This window comes from Nycticebus coucang, chromosome 12, assembly GCF_027406575.1.
Source record: "Nycticebus coucang isolate mNycCou1 chromosome 12, mNycCou1.pri, whole genome shotgun sequence".
Taxonomy (NCBI): domain Eukaryota; kingdom Metazoa; phylum Chordata; class Mammalia; order Primates; family Lorisidae; genus Nycticebus; species Nycticebus coucang.
Window position 1 is genome coordinate 13,208,588 of NC_069791.1, and position 20,238 is coordinate 13,228,825.

The following is a 20,238-nucleotide window of genomic DNA, read 5'->3' on the forward strand; positions in this document are numbered from 1 at the left end:
GTAGGGCGCTGGCCACATACACCCAGGCAGCTAAACAACAGTGAGAACTGCAACAAAAAAAATAGCTGGGCGTTGTGGTGGGCACCTAGAGTCCCAGCTACTCGGGAGGCTGAGGCAAGAGAATCACTTGAGCCCAGGAGTTTGAGTTTGCTGCGAACTGTGATGCCACGGCACTCTACCGAGGGCTTACATAATAAGACCCTGTCTCAAACAAAAACCAAACCAAACCAAAAACAAAAACAGGGTGGCGCCTGTGGCTCAGTGAGTAGGGCGCCGGCCCCATATACCGAGGGTGGCGGGTTCAAACCCAGTCCTGGCTGAACTGCAACAAAAAAATAGCCGGGCATTGTGGCGGGCGCCTGTAGTCCCAGCTGCTCGGAAGGCTGAGGCAGGAGAATCGCGGAAGCCCAAGAGCTAGAGGTTGCTGTGAGTCCTGTGACATCATGGCACTCTACTGAAGGTGGTAAAGTGAGACTCTGTCTCTACAAAAAAACAAAAACAAAAACAAAACAAACAAAAAAACCCCAGAAAAATTAGTTGACTGTGGTGGTGTGTTTCTGTAGTCCCAGCTACTTGGGAGACTGAGGCAGGAGTTTGCAGTGAGCTACAATGATGCCACTGCACTCCAGCCAGGGCAACAGTGCAAAAAAAGAGAGAGAAAAAAAAAGAAAAAACAATGAGAGGGATAAAGCCATAGTTATCCTTAACTACTTTAATGGTATCTTTCTTTACCCATAAGCTTAGAAGTTTTACACTGTCAAATCTGCCTGTGGCCTTTGGGGATTTGTGACATGCTACCTCAAGATTATTATAAAATATTCTCTTGTACTTCTTTCTGTTATAGTTGTGTATTTTCAATTTATATCTTTATCTTTTTTTTTGAGACAGAACCTCAAGCTGTCGCCCTGGGTAGAGTGCTGTGGCATCACAACTCACAGCAACCTTCAACTCTTGGGCTTAAGTGATTCTCTTGCCTCAGCCTCCCAGATATCTGGGCTACAGGCACCTGCCACAATACCCAGCTATTTTTTGGTTGTAGTTGTCATTATTGTTTGGTGGGCCCACGCTGGATTTGAACCCGCCAGCTCTGGTGTATGTGGCTGGAGCCTTAGGCGCTTGAGCTACAGGCACCGAGCCTTACATCTTTATCTTAACTGCAGTTTATTTTTGGGTATGGTGAGAAGTAGTAAGACATGCCAGACTTAAAAGGGACTGGTGATACAGTGGCTGAGGTACCAGTGTAGAAGTCAGAAAGTGGCCTAGGCGTGCTCCTTTGCCGCCTCTATAATCTTGGACAAATTAGTTCACCCTCTCTGGGCCCAAGAATCCTGATCTTGAAAATGAGAATAACGAGTAAACACCTATTCAGGCCTGCAGAGCCAGGTCCAGAGGAGACGCGCACAGCTTGCATTGCCTGCGCTCTACTTTCACAGCAGCTAGTGAAATCTTCTCTGTCCTGTGCACAATGGCAACTCTTAAGGAAAAACTCATTGCACCAGTTGCAGAAGAAGCAGCAGTGGTTCCAAACAATAAGATCACTATAGTGGGTGTTGGACAAGTTGGCATGGCGTGTGCTATCAGCATTCTGGGAAAGTCCCTGGCTGATGAACTTGCTCTTGTGGATGTTCTGGAAGATAAGCTTAAAGGAGAAATGATGGATCTGCAGCATGGGAGCTTGTTTCTTCAGACATCTAAAATTGTGGCAGATAAAGCTTACTCTGTGACTGCCAATTCTAAGATCGTGGTAGTAACTGCAGGCGTCCGTCAGCAAGAGGGGGAGAGTCGTCTCATTCTGGAACAGGGAAATGTTAACGTCTTCAAGTTCATTATTCCTCAGATGGTCAAGTTCAGTCCTGATTACATCATAATTGTGGTTTCCAATCCAGTGGACATTCTTACATATGTTACCTGGAAACTAAGTGGATTACCCAAACACCGTGTGATTGGAAGTGGGTGTAACCTGGATTCTGCTAGATTTCGCTATTTTATGGCTGAAAAACTTGGCATTCATCCCAGCAGCTGCCACGGATGGATTTTGGGAGAACATGGCGACTCAAGTGTGGCTGTGTGGAGTGGAGTAAATGTGGCAGGTGTTTTCTCTCCAGGAATTGAATCCAGAAATGGGAACAGACAATGATAGTGAAAATGAAGGAAGTCCATAAGATGGTAGTTGAGAGTGCCTATGAAGTCATCAAGCTAAAAGGATATACTAATTGGGCGATCGGATTAAGTATAGCTGATCTTATTGAATCCATGCTGAAAAATCTGTCCAGGATTCACCCAGAATCAACAGCGGTGAAGGGGATGTACAGTATTGAGAATGAAGTCTTCCTGAGCCTTCCGTGTATCCTCAATGCTCAGGGATTAACTAGCGTCATCAACCAGAAACTAAAGGATGAAGAGGTTGCTCAGCTCAAGAAAAGTGCAGATACCCTGTGGGACATCCAAAAGGACCTGAAAGACCTGTGACTACTGAACGCTAGGCTGTAGGAATTAAAAAACCACAATCTGATTAACCCTGAGCCTTTAGCTTTCATCCAGGTACATGGATCATAGTTTGCTTTTATCTTCCTGAATATGTGAATTTGGGCTCACAGAATCAAAGCCCAGGCTTGATTTAATGCTTGCAAAAGGAGCCCTTGAACAAATAAAATTAACTATCTTAGTGTGAAAAAAAAAAAAAAACCTATTCAGATGAATTTCTGGTATGCCTGTGAGGATCAAATGTGGTAATTGATGACAAGGCCTTGAGAAAGAAAAAAGAAAAAAACTTTGCAAATCTAAATTATCACTACTATAGGCTCAGCTCCTGTAGCTCAGTGGGTAGGGTGCTGGCCACATACACTAAGGCTGACGGGTTCGAACCCAGCCTGGGCCAGCTAAAATCAATAATGACAACTACAATAAGGAAAAAAAAATAGCCTGGTGTTGTGGCAGGAGCCTGTAGTCCCAGCTACTTGGGAGACTGAGGCAAGAGAATCGCTTAACTCAAGAGTTGGAAGTTGCTGTGAGCTATGACGCCACAGCACTCTGAGACATAATGAGACTCTGTCTCAAAAAATAAATAAATAAATAATCATTACTATGGATTCTTGGTTGATGAAAATTGAATGTAAGTGGAATGCAGCATTATTTTTCAGTACCTGTAAATTGTGGATTGATTCAACAAATGTTTATTGGATGCCTTTGTTAAGACCCTGGGAGAGGCTGGGCAGTGGCTCACATCTGTAATCCCAGCACTCTGGGAAACTGAGACAGGTGGATTGCCTGAGCTCACAAGAGTTCAAGACCAGCCTGAGCAAGAGTGATCCTCCCCCCCTAAAAATAGCCAGGTGTTGTGGCAGGCCACAACGACAACAACAAAAAGACCCTGGGAGAGGGACAAGGAAAAAGAGAAAGATGGAAACTTTACATTTTGGGTGGTGCCTGTTTTATTCTGGTTTACTTAATAAAGGATAAGACCTAGTTCTCTCCGCCCAGGAATGTGCTGTCTAGAAACTGAGAAAACCGGTACAAGTATTCAGCACATAATAGATACTGAATAGTAAGAGAGTTTGTACTCTATTACTGGGGTGTGGAGCCAGTGGGGTTTCTTGATAAGCAGATACTATGAAGGTCAATGTTTTAACTTATTTTGTAACAATAAACCTGGCTGATAGCACTTCAAAAGGCTTCGCCTAGAATCCTTTGCCCCCAGGCAGGCCTTCTCCTGTGTGACCTTCCCTACCCCCTTTTTCCCTCTGGCCCACCCCATCATTCATTCAGATAGCATCATAAAGATTCCTGATCTGTCTTTTCCTGCACTGGCTCTCTATCTGGTTAGGGAAAGCCTGAGTGTTTTCTCCTTGAGCCTGCCTTGGGCCAGTTGAGCAGGGCTAACAAGTTCTGACTTACCTTGGTGAGCGTTCCACTTCGTTGTGGAGATCATGCCAGTCTCCCTGGCTGGCCTGTTAGCTGGAGCCCACAGGGCAGACGCAGCACCTGGGGTAATGCCAGCCAAGTACACAGAAGTAGACACTCAGTCAATGTTTGCTGAACAAGCTGAACCCATTTCCCTCCCTGAGAGCCTGTGGGGAGGTGGAGTGAGGGGGTTGTGTAATAGGAATGAGCAGTACCCTGTTTAGAGCTTTGATAATAGTAGTTGAGAAGTTGGGAAACCACATAATGTACAAAGGACATTCCTTGAGCCTGGCAATTTGTATATTTGTATCTTTATTTTAGTTACGTAAGTAATGTGAAATGATCATATAAAATTATAAAGATACAGAGGGTACAAATAAGATTAAAATCGCCCATGATTCTGACATCCAGAAATGAGCACAGTTAATAGTTTCAAATCTTTTTCTTTTTTTTTCAATCTTTTAAAAAATGCATGGGGAGTGACTTTTTTTTTTTTTGTTTTGTAGAGACAGAGTCTCACTGTACCGCCCTCAGGTAGAGTGCCGTGGCGTCACATGGCTCACAGCAACCTCTAACTCTTGGGCTTACACGATTCTCTTGTCTCAGTCTCCCGAGCAGCTGGGACTACAGGCGCCCGCCACAACGCCCGGCTATTTTTTTGTTGCAGTTTGGCCGGGGCTGGGTTTGAACCCGCCACCCTCGGCATATGGGGTCGGCGCCCTACTCACTGAGCCACAGGCACTGCCCGAGAGTGACTATTAATAAGTAAAATAAGGGGTTTGGGTTTGGGGTGTTGAAGTATTCTAGAATTAAATAGTAGTGACTGATACATGACTTTGTCAGTATAAAAACCACTGCATTACTTTATTTATTTATTTTTGAGACACAGTCTTACTTTGTCACCCTTGGTAGAGTACTGTGGCATCATAGCTCACAGCAACCTCCAATTCTTGTGCTCAAGTGATTCTCTTGCTTCAGCCTCCCAAGTAGTGGGACTACAGGTGCCTGCCACAAAGCCTGGCTATTTTTAGAGATGAGGTCTCACTCTGACTCAGGCTGGTCTTGAACCTGTGAGCTCAAGCAATGCACTCGCCTCAGCCTCCCAGAGTGCTAAGATTACAGGTGTGAGCCACTGTGCCTGGCCCCAGGTTAGTTGTTTTATAGAATAACTCACCACTTAGACGTATTTGTTGCCTCATGATTAGATTTGGGTTCTGCTTTTTGGCAGATATATTATTATGTAAATAAGCGGTATCAAGTGTTTCTCAATGCCTTATGTCAGAAGGCCCATGATGTCAGCCTGTGTTATTATTGGTGATGTTAACTTTGATCATTTGGGTAAGGTTGTGTCTTACCATGTTTCTCCATTGTAAAGTTACTATTTTCCCTTTAAAATTATATATATATATAATATATATATATAATTTCCCTTTAAAATTATATATATATGGGCGGCGCCTGTGGCTCAGTGAGTAGGGCGCCGGCCCCATATGCCGAGGGTGGCGGGTTCAAACCCAGCCCCGGCACTGTACCGAGGGCGGTACAGTGAGACTCTGTCTCTACAAAAAAAAACAAAAACAAAGAGCGAGACCCTCTTTCTACAAAAAAAAAAAGAAAAAGAAAAAGATAAAATTATATATATATATAATTTTGAGACAGAGTCTTACTATGTCGCCCTTCATAGAGTGGCATCACAGCTCACAGCAACCTCAAACTCATGGGCTTAAGCGATTGTCTTGCCTCAGCCTCCCTAGTAGCTGGGACTACAAGCACCCACCACAACGCCTGGCTATCTTTTGTTGCAGTTGTTGTTTCGCTGGCCCGAATCAGGTTCGAACCTGCCAGCTTCGACGTAGTTGCCTGGTGCCGTAACCACTGTGCTACGGGTACTGACACTAAAGTACCATATTTTTAAAGGGAAAAAATTATATTATAGCCCAGATAAAACAAGTGAAACTTCATCTAGATTTTAGTGTTATGTTGAAGGAAAGAGAAAGTTGTGAAACCTTCCGTAAGTAAAATAAAAATGACCAAGGCCTGGTGCAGTGGTTTATGCTTATAATTTCAGCACTTTGGGAGGCAGAGATGGGAGGATTGTTTGAGGTCAGAGGTTTGAAACCAGCTTGGGCAGCATAGCGAGACCCTGTTTCTGCAAAAAATTAAAATAGCATGTACCATATAAGCCAAACAAAACCATGTTTGTGGGTGGGATTTGGCTCAGCACTATTCTAGTTTGTAACCTAACGTGTGCCTTAGACTGTGAACTTCATGAAGGCAGGGTTGTGGTCTTTTGCTTTCCATGTACCTTTAGTGGCCACCAAAATGGGCAGCACATAATAGATACTGAATAAATTAATATCTAGTGAATGAACTAAGAGATCCAGAGTAGAGGTAGCAAAAAGTGGAGCAAGATTTGGAGGCTTTTATTTTCTCTAAGAAATTTGAAATGAGAGAGGGAGGGAGAAGGTAGATGAGTCAATATTTTGAGAGGTGTGAACATATTTTAAAATAGTTGCTAGAGAGAATTAGAGTTAGAACTGCTGTCTGAAAAATAGTAATGTTGTCAGGCCATGTTGCATGTCTAGTTGAACATAGTTACTATTTCTTTTTTTCCTACGGAGATGGTTTCTACCCTCATTACAATCCTGGGAATTTCCTTCACCTCCCTCCTGAGTTGGAGAAGTCGGATGCCATTTTGCACTCTGTACTTTGTGTATGAGCTGTTTTCAGAGTGTTTGTTTGATGTTTGGTTTTATCCCTGGATCTTTCATTGCTGGTAGTATAATCTGCCATCACATTGGTCATTTATCAGGTCCTTTTTTTGACCAGGCTGGTCTCAAACTCCTGGGCTCAAGTGATCTTCTTGCCTGAGCCTCCCAAAGTGCTGGGATTACAGATGTGAGCTGCCTGTGCCTGGCAGTGGATTCTTTTAATCCGTCTTTCTGTTCCATAAAGCTTTCTTTGATAATTTTTCTTCCTCTTTTTTTCCATCTCTCTTTCTGAAACTTGTGTTATTTGAGTATTGGTCCTTTTGGATTGGTCTTGTGAACCTCCTGTCTCTTTGTTGTCTTTATCTTATTTTATTTTTTTTTTGAGATAGGGTCTTGCTCTGTCTCCTGGGCGAGGGTGCAGTGGCATCATTGTAGCCCACTGCAGCCTCAAAAACTCCTGGGCTCAAGTGATCCTTTTGCCTCAGCCTCCCTGGTAGCTACAGATCCTTATCACCACATCAGATAATTCTTCTGTTCTTTTGCAGAGACAGGTCTCACTCTTGCTCAGGCTGGTCTTGAACGCCTGGCATTAAGCGATCCTTGTACCTCAGCCTCATGCACCAGAATACAGGTGTGAGCCACCACACCCATCCATTTATATTTTATCTTTCTGGTATGATTTTTTTTTTTTTGCTGTGTATTATAATCTATTATGTAATTTTAAGTCTCAGTTATAGTCTTTTAAAAATCTTGGTGCTGGTTCTTGTTCTTTGAGTATTCGTTTTTGAAAGCAACCCCTTTTTTTTTTATGGGTGCAATATTTTCTTGATTTGTGAGACTTTCTTCTCCCTTCTCTGCTTCTGCCAAATGCCCTTTTTCAGTCAGTCTGTGTTTACTCTGTGGTTCATGTTAGGGACTTTCTTTAAGTGTCTGGTAATCCTGGGCCATCTGCCCACATTTTAGAGTGAGGCCATATGACATGCTGGAAGGGTCAAGTACACAGACAGGAGATATTGACTGGTGCACATCACTGACAGGTGATTGGGCAAGAACTGTATCAGCAGATCTTTTCTCTGGGCTTGTAAGTTCAGTTTTTTCAGAGGAATTCTTCAACCCTAGAGAGTTTACTCTTGGTCACTAATTCTGAGAGTTTATTGGGGTTGATTTGATATGTAACTGTCTCTTAATCTTCCTGTATTCGGACCAATGCCTCATGCCCACCTTCTGCACCTGATGTCCTTAAGTCCTGGTCTCTGTTTCACTTTCTCCAGAGAGCAAACATTTTGCTTCTTTAGAAGTTAGAGGACAGAGGAAAGCTACCTGGCTGAGTGGGTAGGGAAAGAATAACGAGGGTCTCACTGTGCTTTATACAGATCATCTCATCTCCATGTTTTTAGTTGTCCCCCTTTCCCTCTTCCAAGATAGCTAATGCATTCCTGAGCCTTTCTGAGCTTCCGCCCCAGAAATCGGCTTGTTTCTTATTAGCCCTCTGCAGACATACTAGTTTTGTTTTGTCATTCGCTAAACCAGTTACCACTTCTCATCTTTCACCACTTGTCTCTTTTCCCATTTGCTTTATTCATCCAAATTGAAAATTTCACTAATGTAATTTTGGTGGGGTCTCAGGAAGGAGTATGTGTTTATTTTCTATTTTTGTGAGACAGAGTCTCACTTTGGTGCCCTGGATAGAGTGCTGTGGCATCACAGCTCACAGCAACCTCAAACTCTTGGGCTCAAGCGATTCTCTTGCCTCAGCCTCCCAAGTAGCTGGGATACCAGGTGCCCACCACAACGCCCAGCTATTTTGAGAGATGAGGTCTGGCTCAGGGTGGTCTCAAACTCCTGAGCTCAGGCAATCCACCCAACTCGGCCTCCCAGAGTGCTGGGATTACAGGCGTGAGCCACCGCGCCTCGCAGGAGTATGTGTTTAATCTTCTGTGTTTAATTGGAATGAGCATAGAGATCACAAATGGCAGTGATACAGTTTGAATGGTTATGTGGTCTTCCCTAGCAGCATTCAGAAGGCCTGGTGGATTTGGTGACAGAAGGACAGGCTAGTTCAGTTGGGGTTGAAAAGGGAGTGGTTAAAATGATAATCTCTACAATCTAGGTTATACAAGATGTCTTCAGAAAGTTCATGGAAAATGCCTATTATGAAAAACTATGGGGCGGCGCCTGTGGCTCAGTGAGTAGGGCGCCGGCCCCATATACCGAGGGTTGTGAGTTCAAACCCAGCCCCGGCCAAACTGCAACCAAAAAATAGCTGGGCGTTGTGGTGGGCGCCTGTAGTCCCAGCTGCTCGGGAGGCTGAGGCAAGAGAATCACGTTGCTGTGAGCCGTGTGACGCCACGGCACTCTACGAGGGCAGTAAAGTGAGACTCTGTCTCTACAAAAAAAAAAAAAAAAAAAAGAAAAACTATGCATAAATCTCAAAATTTTTTGGCACCAAAACAAATTCTTGTAACTTTGTTATAATATGTGCAAACAAGATGTAATTTGAAGCACTGGAATGATAAGATATCAGTTTGATAAGAGCCTCTATCAGAGCAACATGAATTCTGCTAAAATTGAATAGCAAAAATCAAATTTGTGGTGAAGCTTAGATGGAAGAATAAGGAGGTCACTGATATTTTACAAAAAGTTTATGGAGGACAGCACCTGTAGCTCAGTGGGTAGGGTGCTGGCCACATATACTGAGGCTGGCAGGTTCGAACCCACCCTGGGCCTGCTGAAAAAAAACAATGACATAACTGGGCGTTGTGGTGGGCGCCTGTAGTCCCAGCTACTCGGGAGGCTGAGGCAAGAGAATTGCAGTAAGCCCAAGTGCTGGAGGTTGCTGTGAGCTGTGATGCTACCGCACTCTACCAAGGGTGACGGAGTGAGACTCTGTCTCTAAATAAAAAAGAAAAAAAAAACAATGACAGCTGCAACAACAACAAAAAATAGCTGGAGATGCTGTAGTCCCAGCTACTTGGGAGGTCGAGGCAAGAGAATTGCATAAGCCCAAGAGTTTGAGGTTGTGGTGACCTGTGATGCCACGGTACTCTGCAGAGGGCGACATAATGAGACTCTGTCTCAAAAAAAAAAAGAGAAGGTTATGGGAAAATAAAACCAAGGAAATCAGGCTGGACGCAGTGGCTCACACCTGTAATTCTAGCACACTGGGAGGCCTGGACAGGTAGACTGCCTGAGCTCACAGGTTCAAGACCAGCCTGAGCTAGAGCAAGACCCCATCTTTAAAAATAGCCAGGCATTGTGGCAGGCACCTGTAGTACCAGCGACTTGGGAGACTGAGGCACGAGGATCGTTTGAGCCCAAGAGTTTGAGGTTGCTGTAAGCTGTAACACCATAGCAAGGGTGGCAAAGTGAAACTCTGTCTAAAAAGTGAAACTCAAAAAAAAAAACACAAAAAACGAAGAAATCAGTTTACAAATGGATAACTTGTTTTAAGAAGGAAGGAGATGATGTGGAAGGTGAACCTGGTAGTGACAAAATCCACATTAATTTTCTTTCTTTTTTTTTTGAGACAGAGTCTCACTTTGTCACTCTTGGTAGAGTGCTGTGGTGTCACAGCTCACAGCAACCTCAGACTCTTGGGCTCAAGCCATTCTCTAGCCTCAGCCCCCCCAAGTAGCTGGGACTATAGGCACCCATCACAACGCCTGGCTATTTTTAGAGATGAGGTCTCGCTCTGGCTCAGGCTGGTCTCAAACTCCTGAGCTCAAGCAATCCACCTGCCTCAGCCTCCCAGAGTGCTAGGACTACAGGTGTGAGCCACCTTGCCTGGCCATCCACATTAATTTTCAAGGAAAATCTTGTTTTTGTCCTAATTAAAGAGGATGACCATTAACAGCAGAAACAATAGTCCTCATCATAGACATCTCAGTTGGTTTGACACAATCGTGACTGAACTATCAAAGCTGAACAAACTTTCCACTGAGTGGTGCCAAACCTTTGTGCCTGGATCAGCTGCAGATAAGAGCTTTCAATGGAAATTTCAAACAAGTGAGATCAAGATCCTGCAGCATTTCTTTGAAGCACTGTGACAGGAGATGAAACATGGCTTTTACCAGTATTATCCTGTAGACAAAGCACAATCAAAGCAATGGCTACCAGGAGGTAGGAGTGGACCCGTCAAAGCAAAAGGGGATTTTTTTTTTTTGTCCGGGGCTGGGTTTGAACCCACCACCTCCGGCCTATGGGACCGGCACCCTACTCCTTGAGCCACAGGCGCCACCCAAAAGGGGATTTTTTTTTTTTTTTTTTTGTAGAGACAGAGTCTCACTGTACCGCCCTCGGGTAGAGTGCCGTGGCGTCACACGGCTCACAGCAACCTCTAACTCTTGGGCTTACGCGATTCTCTTGCCTCAGCCTCCCGAGCAGCTGGGACTACAGGTGCCCGCCACAATGCCCGGCTGTTTTTTTTTTTGTTGCAGTTTGGCCGGAGCTGGGTTTGAACCCGCCACCCTCGGTATATGGGGCTGGCGCCCTACTCACTGAGCCACAGGCGCCGCCCTAGATTTTTTTTTTTTTTTTTTTTTGGCCTGGGCTGGGTTTGAACCCACCACCTCTGGCATATGGGACTGGCGCCCTACTCCTTGAGCCACAGGCGCCGCCCCTTTTTTTTTTTTTTTTTTTTTTGAGACAGAATCTCACTGTGTCGCCCTTGGTAGAGTACTGTGGCTTCACGGCTCACAGCAGCCTCAAACTCTTGGACTTAAGTGATTCTCTTGCTTCAGTCTCCCAAGTAGCTGGGACTACAGGCGCCCACCACAATGCCTGGCTATTTTTTGTTGCAGTTGTCATCATTATTTGGCAGGCCCAGGCTGGGTTTGAACCTGCTAGCCCTGATGCATGTGGCTGGCGCCCTAGCCGCTGAACTACAGGGGCCAAGCCCAAAATGGAATTTGTTAAGAGTAAAGGTCATGGCAACAGTTTTGGGGTGGGGGTACTCAAGCCATTTTGCTTGTTGACTTTCTGGAGGGAAATACCTGCTTATATTATGAGAGTGGCTGGAGAAAGTTAGCTAAAGCTTTAGCAGAAAAACGCCTAGAAAAGCTTCACCAAAGAGTCCTCTACCACAACGTTGCCCTTGCTTATTCCTTTCATTAGACAAGGGCAATTTTGCAAGAATTTCAGTGGTAAATCATTAGGCATCCACTTTACATTCTAATTTGACTCAGAATTTCTAAGTTCTTTTTTTTTTTTTTTTTTTGTAGAGACAGAGTCTCACTGTACCGCCCTCCGTAGAGTGCCGTGGCGTCACACGACTCACAGCAACCTCTAACTCTTGGGCTTACGCGATTCTCTTGTCTCAGCCTCCAGAGCAGCTGGGACTACAGGTGCCCGCCACAATGCCTGGCTATTTTTTTTTTTTGCAGTTTGGCCGGGGCTGGGTTTGAACCCGCCACCCTCGGCATATGGGGCCGGCGCCCTACTCACTGAGCCACAGGCGCCGCCAATTTCTAAGTTCTTTTTGTTTCCTAGTCTTTAAAACAATTATTAGAGTGAGACCCCCATTTCTACTGAAAATAGAAAAACTAGCCGGGCATTGTGGTAGGCGCCTGCAGTCCCAGCTAATTGGGAGGCTGAGGCAAGAAGATCATTTGAGCCCAAGAGTTTGAAGTTACTGTGAACTATCACTCCACGGCACTTTACCCAGAGCAACTGAGTGAGATTGAGTTAAAAAACAAAAAACAAACAAACAAAAAAATCTGTCAAGGCTACCACATGTTTTTAATTAATAATATTAAAAAGACTGAATTGAGGCTTGGCACCCATAGTTCAGTGGTTACGGTGCCAGCCACATACACCAGGGCTGGCAGGTTGGAGACTGGCCCAGGCCTGCTAAACAACAATGGCAACTACAATAAAAAACAAAATAAAACAAAAGACTGAATTGACATGGTTAAATGCCTACCTAGGACCCTTGGTTCTTTAGGGCTGGACTAAATGGCTTGTGTTAACACTTACAAAAGTGTCTTGAAATTGATGGTGCTTATGTTGAGAAATTAAGTTTATGTGTGTGTATATATATATATGTATTCTTTTTTTTTTTTGAGACAGAGTTTCAATTTGTCACCTTTGTTAGAGTGCCATAGCATTGTAGGTCATAGCTCACAGCAACGTCAAACTCTTGGGCTTAAGCAGATCCTTTTGCCTCAGATCTCCTGAGTAGCTGGAACTACAGGCACCTGCCACAATGCCCAGCTATTTTTAGAGACAGGGCATTGCTCTAGCTCAGGCTGGTGTCGAACTTCTGAGCTCAGGCAATCCACCCATCTCCGCCTCTCAAAATGCTAGGATTATAGGCATGAGCCACAGCACCCAGCCTGAAGATGATAAATTTACTCAAAACTGCTGGGGAAGGTAGAATAACGCATATTAAATACAGAGGGTGGAATATAGTAAGTACCTTAATAGTTCCTATTTTCTTTTTTTTTGAGACAGAGTTTTACTGTGTCGTCCTCAGTAGAGTGCTGTGGCATCACAGCTTACAGAAACCTCAAACTCTTCAGCTTAAGTATTTTCTTGCCTCAGCCTCCTGGGTAGCTGGGACTACAGGTGCCTGCCACAAGACCCAGCTATTTTTGTTGTTGTTTAGCAGGCCTGGGCCACCTTGGAACCCGCCAGCCCCAGTGTATGTGGCTGGCACCCTAACCACTATGCTAACCACTAAGCTACAGATACCAAGCCAATATTTCCTATTTTCTTTTCTTTTTTTTTTTTTGAGACAGAGCCTCAAGCTATCGCCCCGTGTACAGTGCCGTGGCATCACAGCTCACAGCAACCTCCAACTTCTGGGCTCAAGCGATTCTCCTGCCTCTGCCTCCCAGGTAGCTGGGACTACAGGTGCCCGCCACAATGCCTGGCTATTTTTTTGGTTGCAGCTGTCATTGCTGTTTGGCAGGCCCGGGCTGGATTCGAGCCTGCCAGCTCAGGTGTATGTCGCTGGCGCCTGAGACTGTTGAGCCACACGCGCCAAGCCAATATTTTCTATTTTTATTAACCTCTTTCCTTCTCAAACCTCTTGATTTCAACTGCTGCCACCCGCCAGGGAAGCTGGAAGGAGTGTTGAAGAATTGAGGCTTGACTTAACTCTCCTATTTTTCCCAAACCCAGTCTACTCAGGAAAAGTTTAAAGGTAGGACTGCTAGGGTCCCTTGGACCTGGGTCTTCAATTACAGTGATGAATTCCTTATAGATGGGGACATATTCCTTATAGATAGGGGTTGCAGTTGTGCAAACCTCAGAGAGTGTCCTTGTACAAAACTAGGTGGTATGAGCTGCAGCACACCTACGCTGTGTGGTATGGCTTTTTGCTTCTGGGCAATATGCCCGTGCAGCATGTGACTACCGAATACTGTAGGCAGGTGTAACACGTGGTAAGTATTTATATATTTAAACACATCTAAATATAGAAAAGGTACAGTAAAAATAAAGTACAAAAGATTAAAAAATGGCACACCTTTGTAGTGCACTTATAGGACTAGAAGTGCTGTGGGTGAATCAGTGAGTAATGAGTGAATGCGAAGGCCTAGGACATTATTGTACACTACTGTACACTGTTGTACCCTCAAATTACACTAAATTTATTAATTCTTCTCCCCTTTCTTCAATAATAAAAAACAGCCTATTGGGGCGGTGCCTGTGGCTCAGTCAGTAAGGCGCCGGCCACGTATACCGAGGGTGGCGGGTTCAAACCCGGCCCCGGCCGAACTGCAATCAAAAAATAGCCGGCTGTTGTGGCGGGCGCCTGTAGTCCCAGCTGCTCGGGAGGCTGAGGCAAGAGAATCGCTTAAGCCCATGAGTTGGAGGTTGCTGTGAGCTGCGTGAGGCCACGGCACTCTACCGAGGGCCATAAAGTGAGACTCTGTCTCTACAAAAAAAAAAAATTTTAAAGTTTATAGGCAAAGTTACAATAGGCTGTTTTTTTTTTTTTGTAGAGACAGACTCTCACTTTATGGCCCTCGGTAGAGTGCCGTGGCCTCACGCAGCTCACAGCAACCTCCAACTCATGGGCTTAAGCGATTCTCTTGCCTCAGCCTCCCGAGCAGCTGGGACTACAGGCGCCCGCCACAACAGCCGGCTATTTTTTGATTGCAGTTCGGCCGGGGCCGGGTTTGAACCCGCCACCCTCGGTATACGTGGCCGGCGCCTTACTGACTGAGCCACAGGCGCCGCCCAACTTTAAAATTTTTTTAAACTTTTTACTCTTTTGTAATAACATTTAGCTTAAAACATAAAACATAAGCACATTGTACAGCTGTATATAAAATGTAATACTTTTTTTTTTTAAGACGGTCTCATTATGTCGCCCTCGGTAGAGTGCTGTGACGTCACAGCTCACAGCAACCTCAAATTCTTGGGCTGAAGTGATTCTCTTGCCTTAGCCTCCCAAGTAGCTGGCTATTTTTTGTTGCAGTTGCCATTGTTGTTTAGCTGGCCCAGGCCAGGTTCAAATCTGCCACGCTCGTTGCATGTGGCTGGCGCCCTAACCACTGTGCTATGAGCACCGAGCCTATTTTACTTTTTGTATCCTTTATTGTGTAAGCTCTTTTCTAGTAAGATTTTTTATTATTGATTAATTGATTGATTGATTGAGACAGAGTGTCACTTTGTTGCCCTTGGTAGAGTGCTGTGGCATATAGCTCACAGCAACCTGAAACTCCTGGGTTCAAGAGATTCTCTTGCCTCAGCCTCCCAAGTAGCTGGGACAATGCCCAGCTATTTTTAGAGATGGGGGTCTCACTTTTGCTCAGGCTGATCTTGAATCTGTCCTCAGGCAATCCACCTGCCTTGGCCTCCCACAGTGCTAGGATTACAGGCCACCACACCTGGCCGTACTACACTTTTATACTGACTGCCAGTGCAGTGTGTTTATACCAGCATTACCACAAATGTGTGAGTAAAGCTACTTTATACTACTACTGTTGTGACAGCTATGACTTCACTAGCTGATGGGGATTTTTCAGCTCCTATGTAATGTCACGGGATCACCGTCATTGACCGGAACTTTGTTGTATTTGTGCGTGAGAACTAGTGGCTGTGGACAGTATCCCCCTTTGGAGAAGGTTGATTCGCTTCCAGATTTTCTCAATCATCTTGTCTTCTCATTTGGGGGAGTCCCCAGGCCTCAGTGTTTGACCCCCTCCTCCCATCCATCTCTCTGAGCAGTCTCTCCCTTGGAGAATGGCGCACAGCACAAGGCAGCTGTACCCTACCTCTCAAATCTTCTCTCCCTTCAGGCATCTCATCAGAGCTCTTGGCCTGGCCCTCTCCCATAGACACATGTGTAGTCCCAGGAGATATCCACCTGGATGAGTATTTATTAAAAAAAAAACCAAGGGACAGTGCCTGTGGCTCAAGGAGTAGGGTGCCAGAGATGGCGGGTTCAAACCCCATCTCATCCAAAAAGCTACAAACAAACAAACAAAAAATTTTAAAACCCCTCTTTTTTCCTTTTTAAATTTTTTTTTTAATTTTTATTTATTTATTTTGAGACAGTCTCACTCTATGGCCCTGGTAGAGTGCTGTGGCATCATAGCTCACAGCAACCTCAAAGCCATCCTCGGACTCAAGCCATCCTCTTGCTTCAGCATCCCAAGTAGCTGGGACTACAGGCACCCACCACAATACCCAGCTATTTTTTTCTATTTTTAGTAGAGACAGGGTCTTGCTCTTGCTCAGGCTGGTCTGGAACTCCTAAGCTGAAGCAATCCACCTGCTGCGGCTCCCAGAGTGTTAGGATCACAGCTGTGAGCCACCATGCCTGGCACCATTTTATTTTCTATCAAGTGTTCCCTATATGCACCCCTGTTTCTTTTAGGGGTACCATTATTTTTCCCATCGTCCAGGCTCAAAATCCCAGGGTCATCTTTGAGTCTTTCTTGTCCTCCAATATAGAACCCCTACGTGTCGACTTTGGTGCAATCCTGAGAATGACCATGCCTGCAGTCTTCATTTGTCCTTTCCTGCCAACATTACCCTCATTCAAGGGTGGATTGCCTCTCACCTGGTTTACTGCAGCAGCTGCTATACACTGGTCTTCTCAGAGCGTCATTTTCGTCACTTTTCTTTCAGTGACTTTTGTGTAGGATAAAATTCAGATTCCTTGCTTTGGCCGCGCTGGAGACTCCACAGCCTCATGCAGCTCTGCCCGCCTCCCTTCGCTCTGCACCCCAGCTGACCAGTGCCTTCACTGACCTGGCAGGAGCCCTACTCATTCCCTCCACAGCTCATGGCTTTCGCTTTCCTCCCCCACCCCCGATGCTCTCTTTCGCCTTGTCACCCATGCCATTTCTCCTGCCCACTTTCAGAATTTAGCTTCCTCCTCTGCAGGCCTCCTCCAGTCTTCAGCCTCCACTCACCTCCCTTTCAGAATTCTGACAACCCGGAGGAGCAGCTTCCAGCCATGCCCTCCTAGTGGGCAGGGGCTTTCTCAGTCCCCAGCACAGAGCTGGTGCTCCCCCTAAGGAACCACTCCCAGCCTGGAAGGCACAGGATTGTGCTTGTTTAACAAAATGCTTCCTCAACATAACCTACTTTCCTTCTTGCTCTAGGAGAGGGGGCTGGGATGCAAACAAAAGAGATGGACTAAACCATTTCACCTCCTCTGCCCCAGGCTCCCTCCCTCCCCCCATCTCCAGGAAACCGCCAGTCTCCCCCCCACACCTCCACTCTGGGCCTGGGTTCACAGTGGGAGGCGCCTCTTCCAAGCTGGCTCTCTGCTGCTCTCAATCCTGCTGCCTGCTTTTTGCCTTTCATCTCCATTCCCCACCTTTTAGGTCAGCTAATGATTATACAGGGAACTTACCTCAATCTGCTGTCCCTACCCCAAATCTGTCTTGTTCTCTTTAGGGCAAGGGTCATGAGACTTATGTCATGACCACGAGACTGCTGCCTTTGCCTCACTCCTTTGCCACCTTGGTCCTGCTCTTCTGAGAAGCTAATTGTGCACGTTGCCTGTAGCTCTCCTGAGCTGCCCATGCGGGAGCGGGGTTGGCCTCTCATCTTTGCCTGGCTACTGGGGTCCCCTGCTTAGCACTGACTGCCTTTTTCTCTTCCACCTCTTTCCTCTGGCTTTCTGCTTAGATGCTCTCGCTCTGTCTGTCACTGCCTGGATGTCTGGGACTGAGTTGCGGCCCACTACTGGGTAGAGGCTCCTGCTGGTTGGGTCCAGGCAAGGTACAGGGCTGGGTAGGGAATAACTCCTGCTCTGCTCACAGATTTTATCCTGATGGCTGATTCAAAACCACACCCTGCCCTTGATGGGGACCCTGTGGCTGTGGAAACCTTGCTCCGGGAGGTGTTTGGGATTGTTGTTGATGAAGCCATTCGTAAAGGGACCTGTGCCTCAGAGAAGGTGAATCCTTTCTCCTTCTGCCTAAAACACTTCCTTTTCTTTCCAAATCCAGCTCCAAACTTTCCTCCTTTGCTAAAGCTTCTCCCCAGAATTCATCACCATCCCCCTGGGTGTCTCAGGTGTTATGTGCTGGGTCTTTCTGTGTTTGTTTACCTCACTTTGAAAATATCCCTAAGTTGTTTTAAGTGCAAGTTGGCCATGCCTTGGTCTGGAGATGTGGTTTGGACAGCCAGCGCACAGGTGCCTCCCTACCGCCCCTCTTAGGTCTGCGAATGGAAGGAGCCAGAGGAGCTGAAGCAGCTGCTGGATTTGGAGCTGCGGAACCAGGGGGAGTCCCAGGAGCAGATCCTGGAGCGGTGCCGGGCTGTGATCCACTACAGTGTCAAGACCGGTGTGCCCTGGGTTCTGGTGGGGGGGAGTCTCCGGAGTCTGCACCCCGCTCCACTCTGAGCTCCCTGCCCCACTCCCCTTCTCCAGGTCACCCCCGGTTCTTCAACCAGCTCTTCTCAGGGCTGGATGCTCACGCTCTGGCCGGGCGCATTATCACTGAGACCCTCAACACCAGCCAGTGAGCCATCTCAGCCCCCCACAGAGGATTTAGGTTTGCCGGGGTAGACGTGGGAGGACCGCTTCCTGGGAATCTCCATTGGCAGAGTGTTTCTCTGGCATCCTTCAGCCCCATCCTCCAAGCTTCCCCGCTCCTGGCCCCAGTTTCATTCTTGCTTTCCTGATTCTCTGTCACCAACTTGTTCTTCTCTTCCACCACTTCCTTCTCCCATTTGGAGCGCCTCCTTTCTCTGCCTCCTCTGCTGGCTAAGGGCTGTCCCTGGCAGTCCCTCTCCCTCTTTCCTTTTCTTATCATTCCGTCTCTGGCAGGTACACATATGAAATTGCCCCTGTGTTTGTACTCATGGAAGAGGAGGTGCTGAAGAAACTCCGGGCCCTGGTGGGCTGGGGTTCTGGGGATGGGGTCTTCTGCCCAGGTATGTAAGAAGGAGGGGAGCACTTTCCGCCTTTTTACGGGTTCCCCATCATTCTCTTGCCCTGAGCAGCTAGCAAGAAGGGGTGATTCTTCTTTGTTTCCTCTCCACCTGGGCCCATGCCAGCCCAGGAAGGGCTGGCCGGTCCCCTTTAACCTCATGCTTGGCAGCCGTCCCTGGATCAGTACCTTGGTCCATGCTCTCTCCAGATAGCAGCTGTCCCCTGAGTGCAGCCCAGGGTGTGGAGGGGGCAGTCGGGTCCATCTGCTGGTCCTGGAGAATTTGTGGCCTGGGAGCCAATCACGACTGCCTGTGGTGGCAGTTCTTCTGGTGAAAAGGTCAGGGGAGGTGAGCTCCAGTCTTGACCAGGTGCCCATTCTCTTGCTACACACCCTTCCTGCCACAGGTGGCTCCGTCTCCAACATGTATGCTATAAACCTGGCCCGCTACCGGCGCTTCCCGGATTGCAAGCAGCGGGGCCTCCGGGCACTGCCGCCTCTGGCCCTCTTCACATCAAAGGAGGTAGGAAGGGGCACAGAACCACACTGGGCTCCTGATCCTTACCTCTAGTCAGCTAAGGCAGAGGCCTTCCAGCTCCTCTGTCTGCCCTGCCCCTCCTCTCTTCCAAATAAATGCTCCTGTTCCCTCTGCCTTCTATTTGGGGGTAGCGGCAGAGACAAGGGGCACAGTGGATGGGGTCCATACTCCTGCTCAGTGTGTCGTCTGTGGACAGCAGGATTGGTGTGACCTAGGAGCTTGTTAGACATGCAGAATCTCAGGCCCCACCCCAGACCCACTGAGTCTGAACCAGCAGATCCCCAGGTGATTGGTATGCAGGGGACGTTTTAGAAGCCCTGGTCTGCAGGATCCCATCTAGGGAGGCTCACACTTGCCTTTCACCCATCTCTCTCCTCCACAACCTCCTGCCTGCTGAGCGTGACCCCAAGTTGTGCTAACCTGCCTTCTGCCTTCCTTCACAGTGTCACTACTCCATCAAGAAGGGAGCTGCCTTTTTGGGACTTGGCACCGACAGTGTCCGAGTGGTCAAGACTGATGAGAGGTGAAAGTACTTCTGTGCACATGGCCCTGACCCAGCTTGGCAGAGTGTACCTTCCTGCTGCCAGAAAGCGCCGGCCTTAGGCGCATACCCCTGTGGACTTCTCTGTTCTCACTGTCCCTGCAGAATTGCTGTGCCCAGGGCCTGACAGAGTCTCCCACCCCTGGCCCTGAGAGCTCTCTCATCCCTCTTAGGGAGAAACCAGCACTGTGGCCTCTGTATTGC

At 46.9% G+C, this 20,238-nt stretch overlaps 1 protein-coding gene and 1 pseudogene across 6 annotated transcripts in view; both read left to right on the forward strand.

Annotated features, from left to right (window-relative positions):
- CSAD (cysteine sulfinic acid decarboxylase) overlaps positions 1-20,238 on the forward strand; it is a 36,877-nt gene that overhangs the window by 4,961 nt on the left and 11,678 nt on the right. For 2 of the 5 annotated variants that reach the window (XM_053557255.1, XM_053557257.1), the window contains exons 2-7: positions 17,840-17,976; positions 18,241-18,367; positions 18,454-18,544; positions 18,853-18,959; positions 19,363-19,478; positions 19,937-20,016. In XM_053557255.1, coding sequence (XP_053413230.1) covers positions 17,851-17,976; positions 18,241-18,367; positions 18,454-18,544; positions 18,853-18,959; positions 19,363-19,478; positions 19,937-20,016 — 647 coding nt within the window. In that variant the 5' untranslated portion in view covers positions 17,840-17,850. Of the gene's footprint in view, positions 1-16,734; positions 17,612-17,839; positions 17,977-18,240; positions 18,545-18,852; positions 18,960-19,362; positions 19,479-19,936; positions 20,017-20,238 lie in introns of those variants that run through there. The other 3 variants (XM_053557254.1, XM_053557256.1, XM_053557258.1) reach the window with 3 other exon arrangements.
- Positions 458-4,096, forward strand: LOC128562366 (L-lactate dehydrogenase B chain-like; annotated as a pseudogene). The gene has a single exon (XR_008373412.1). The product of XR_008373412.1 is annotated as an L-lactate dehydrogenase B chain-like (transcript).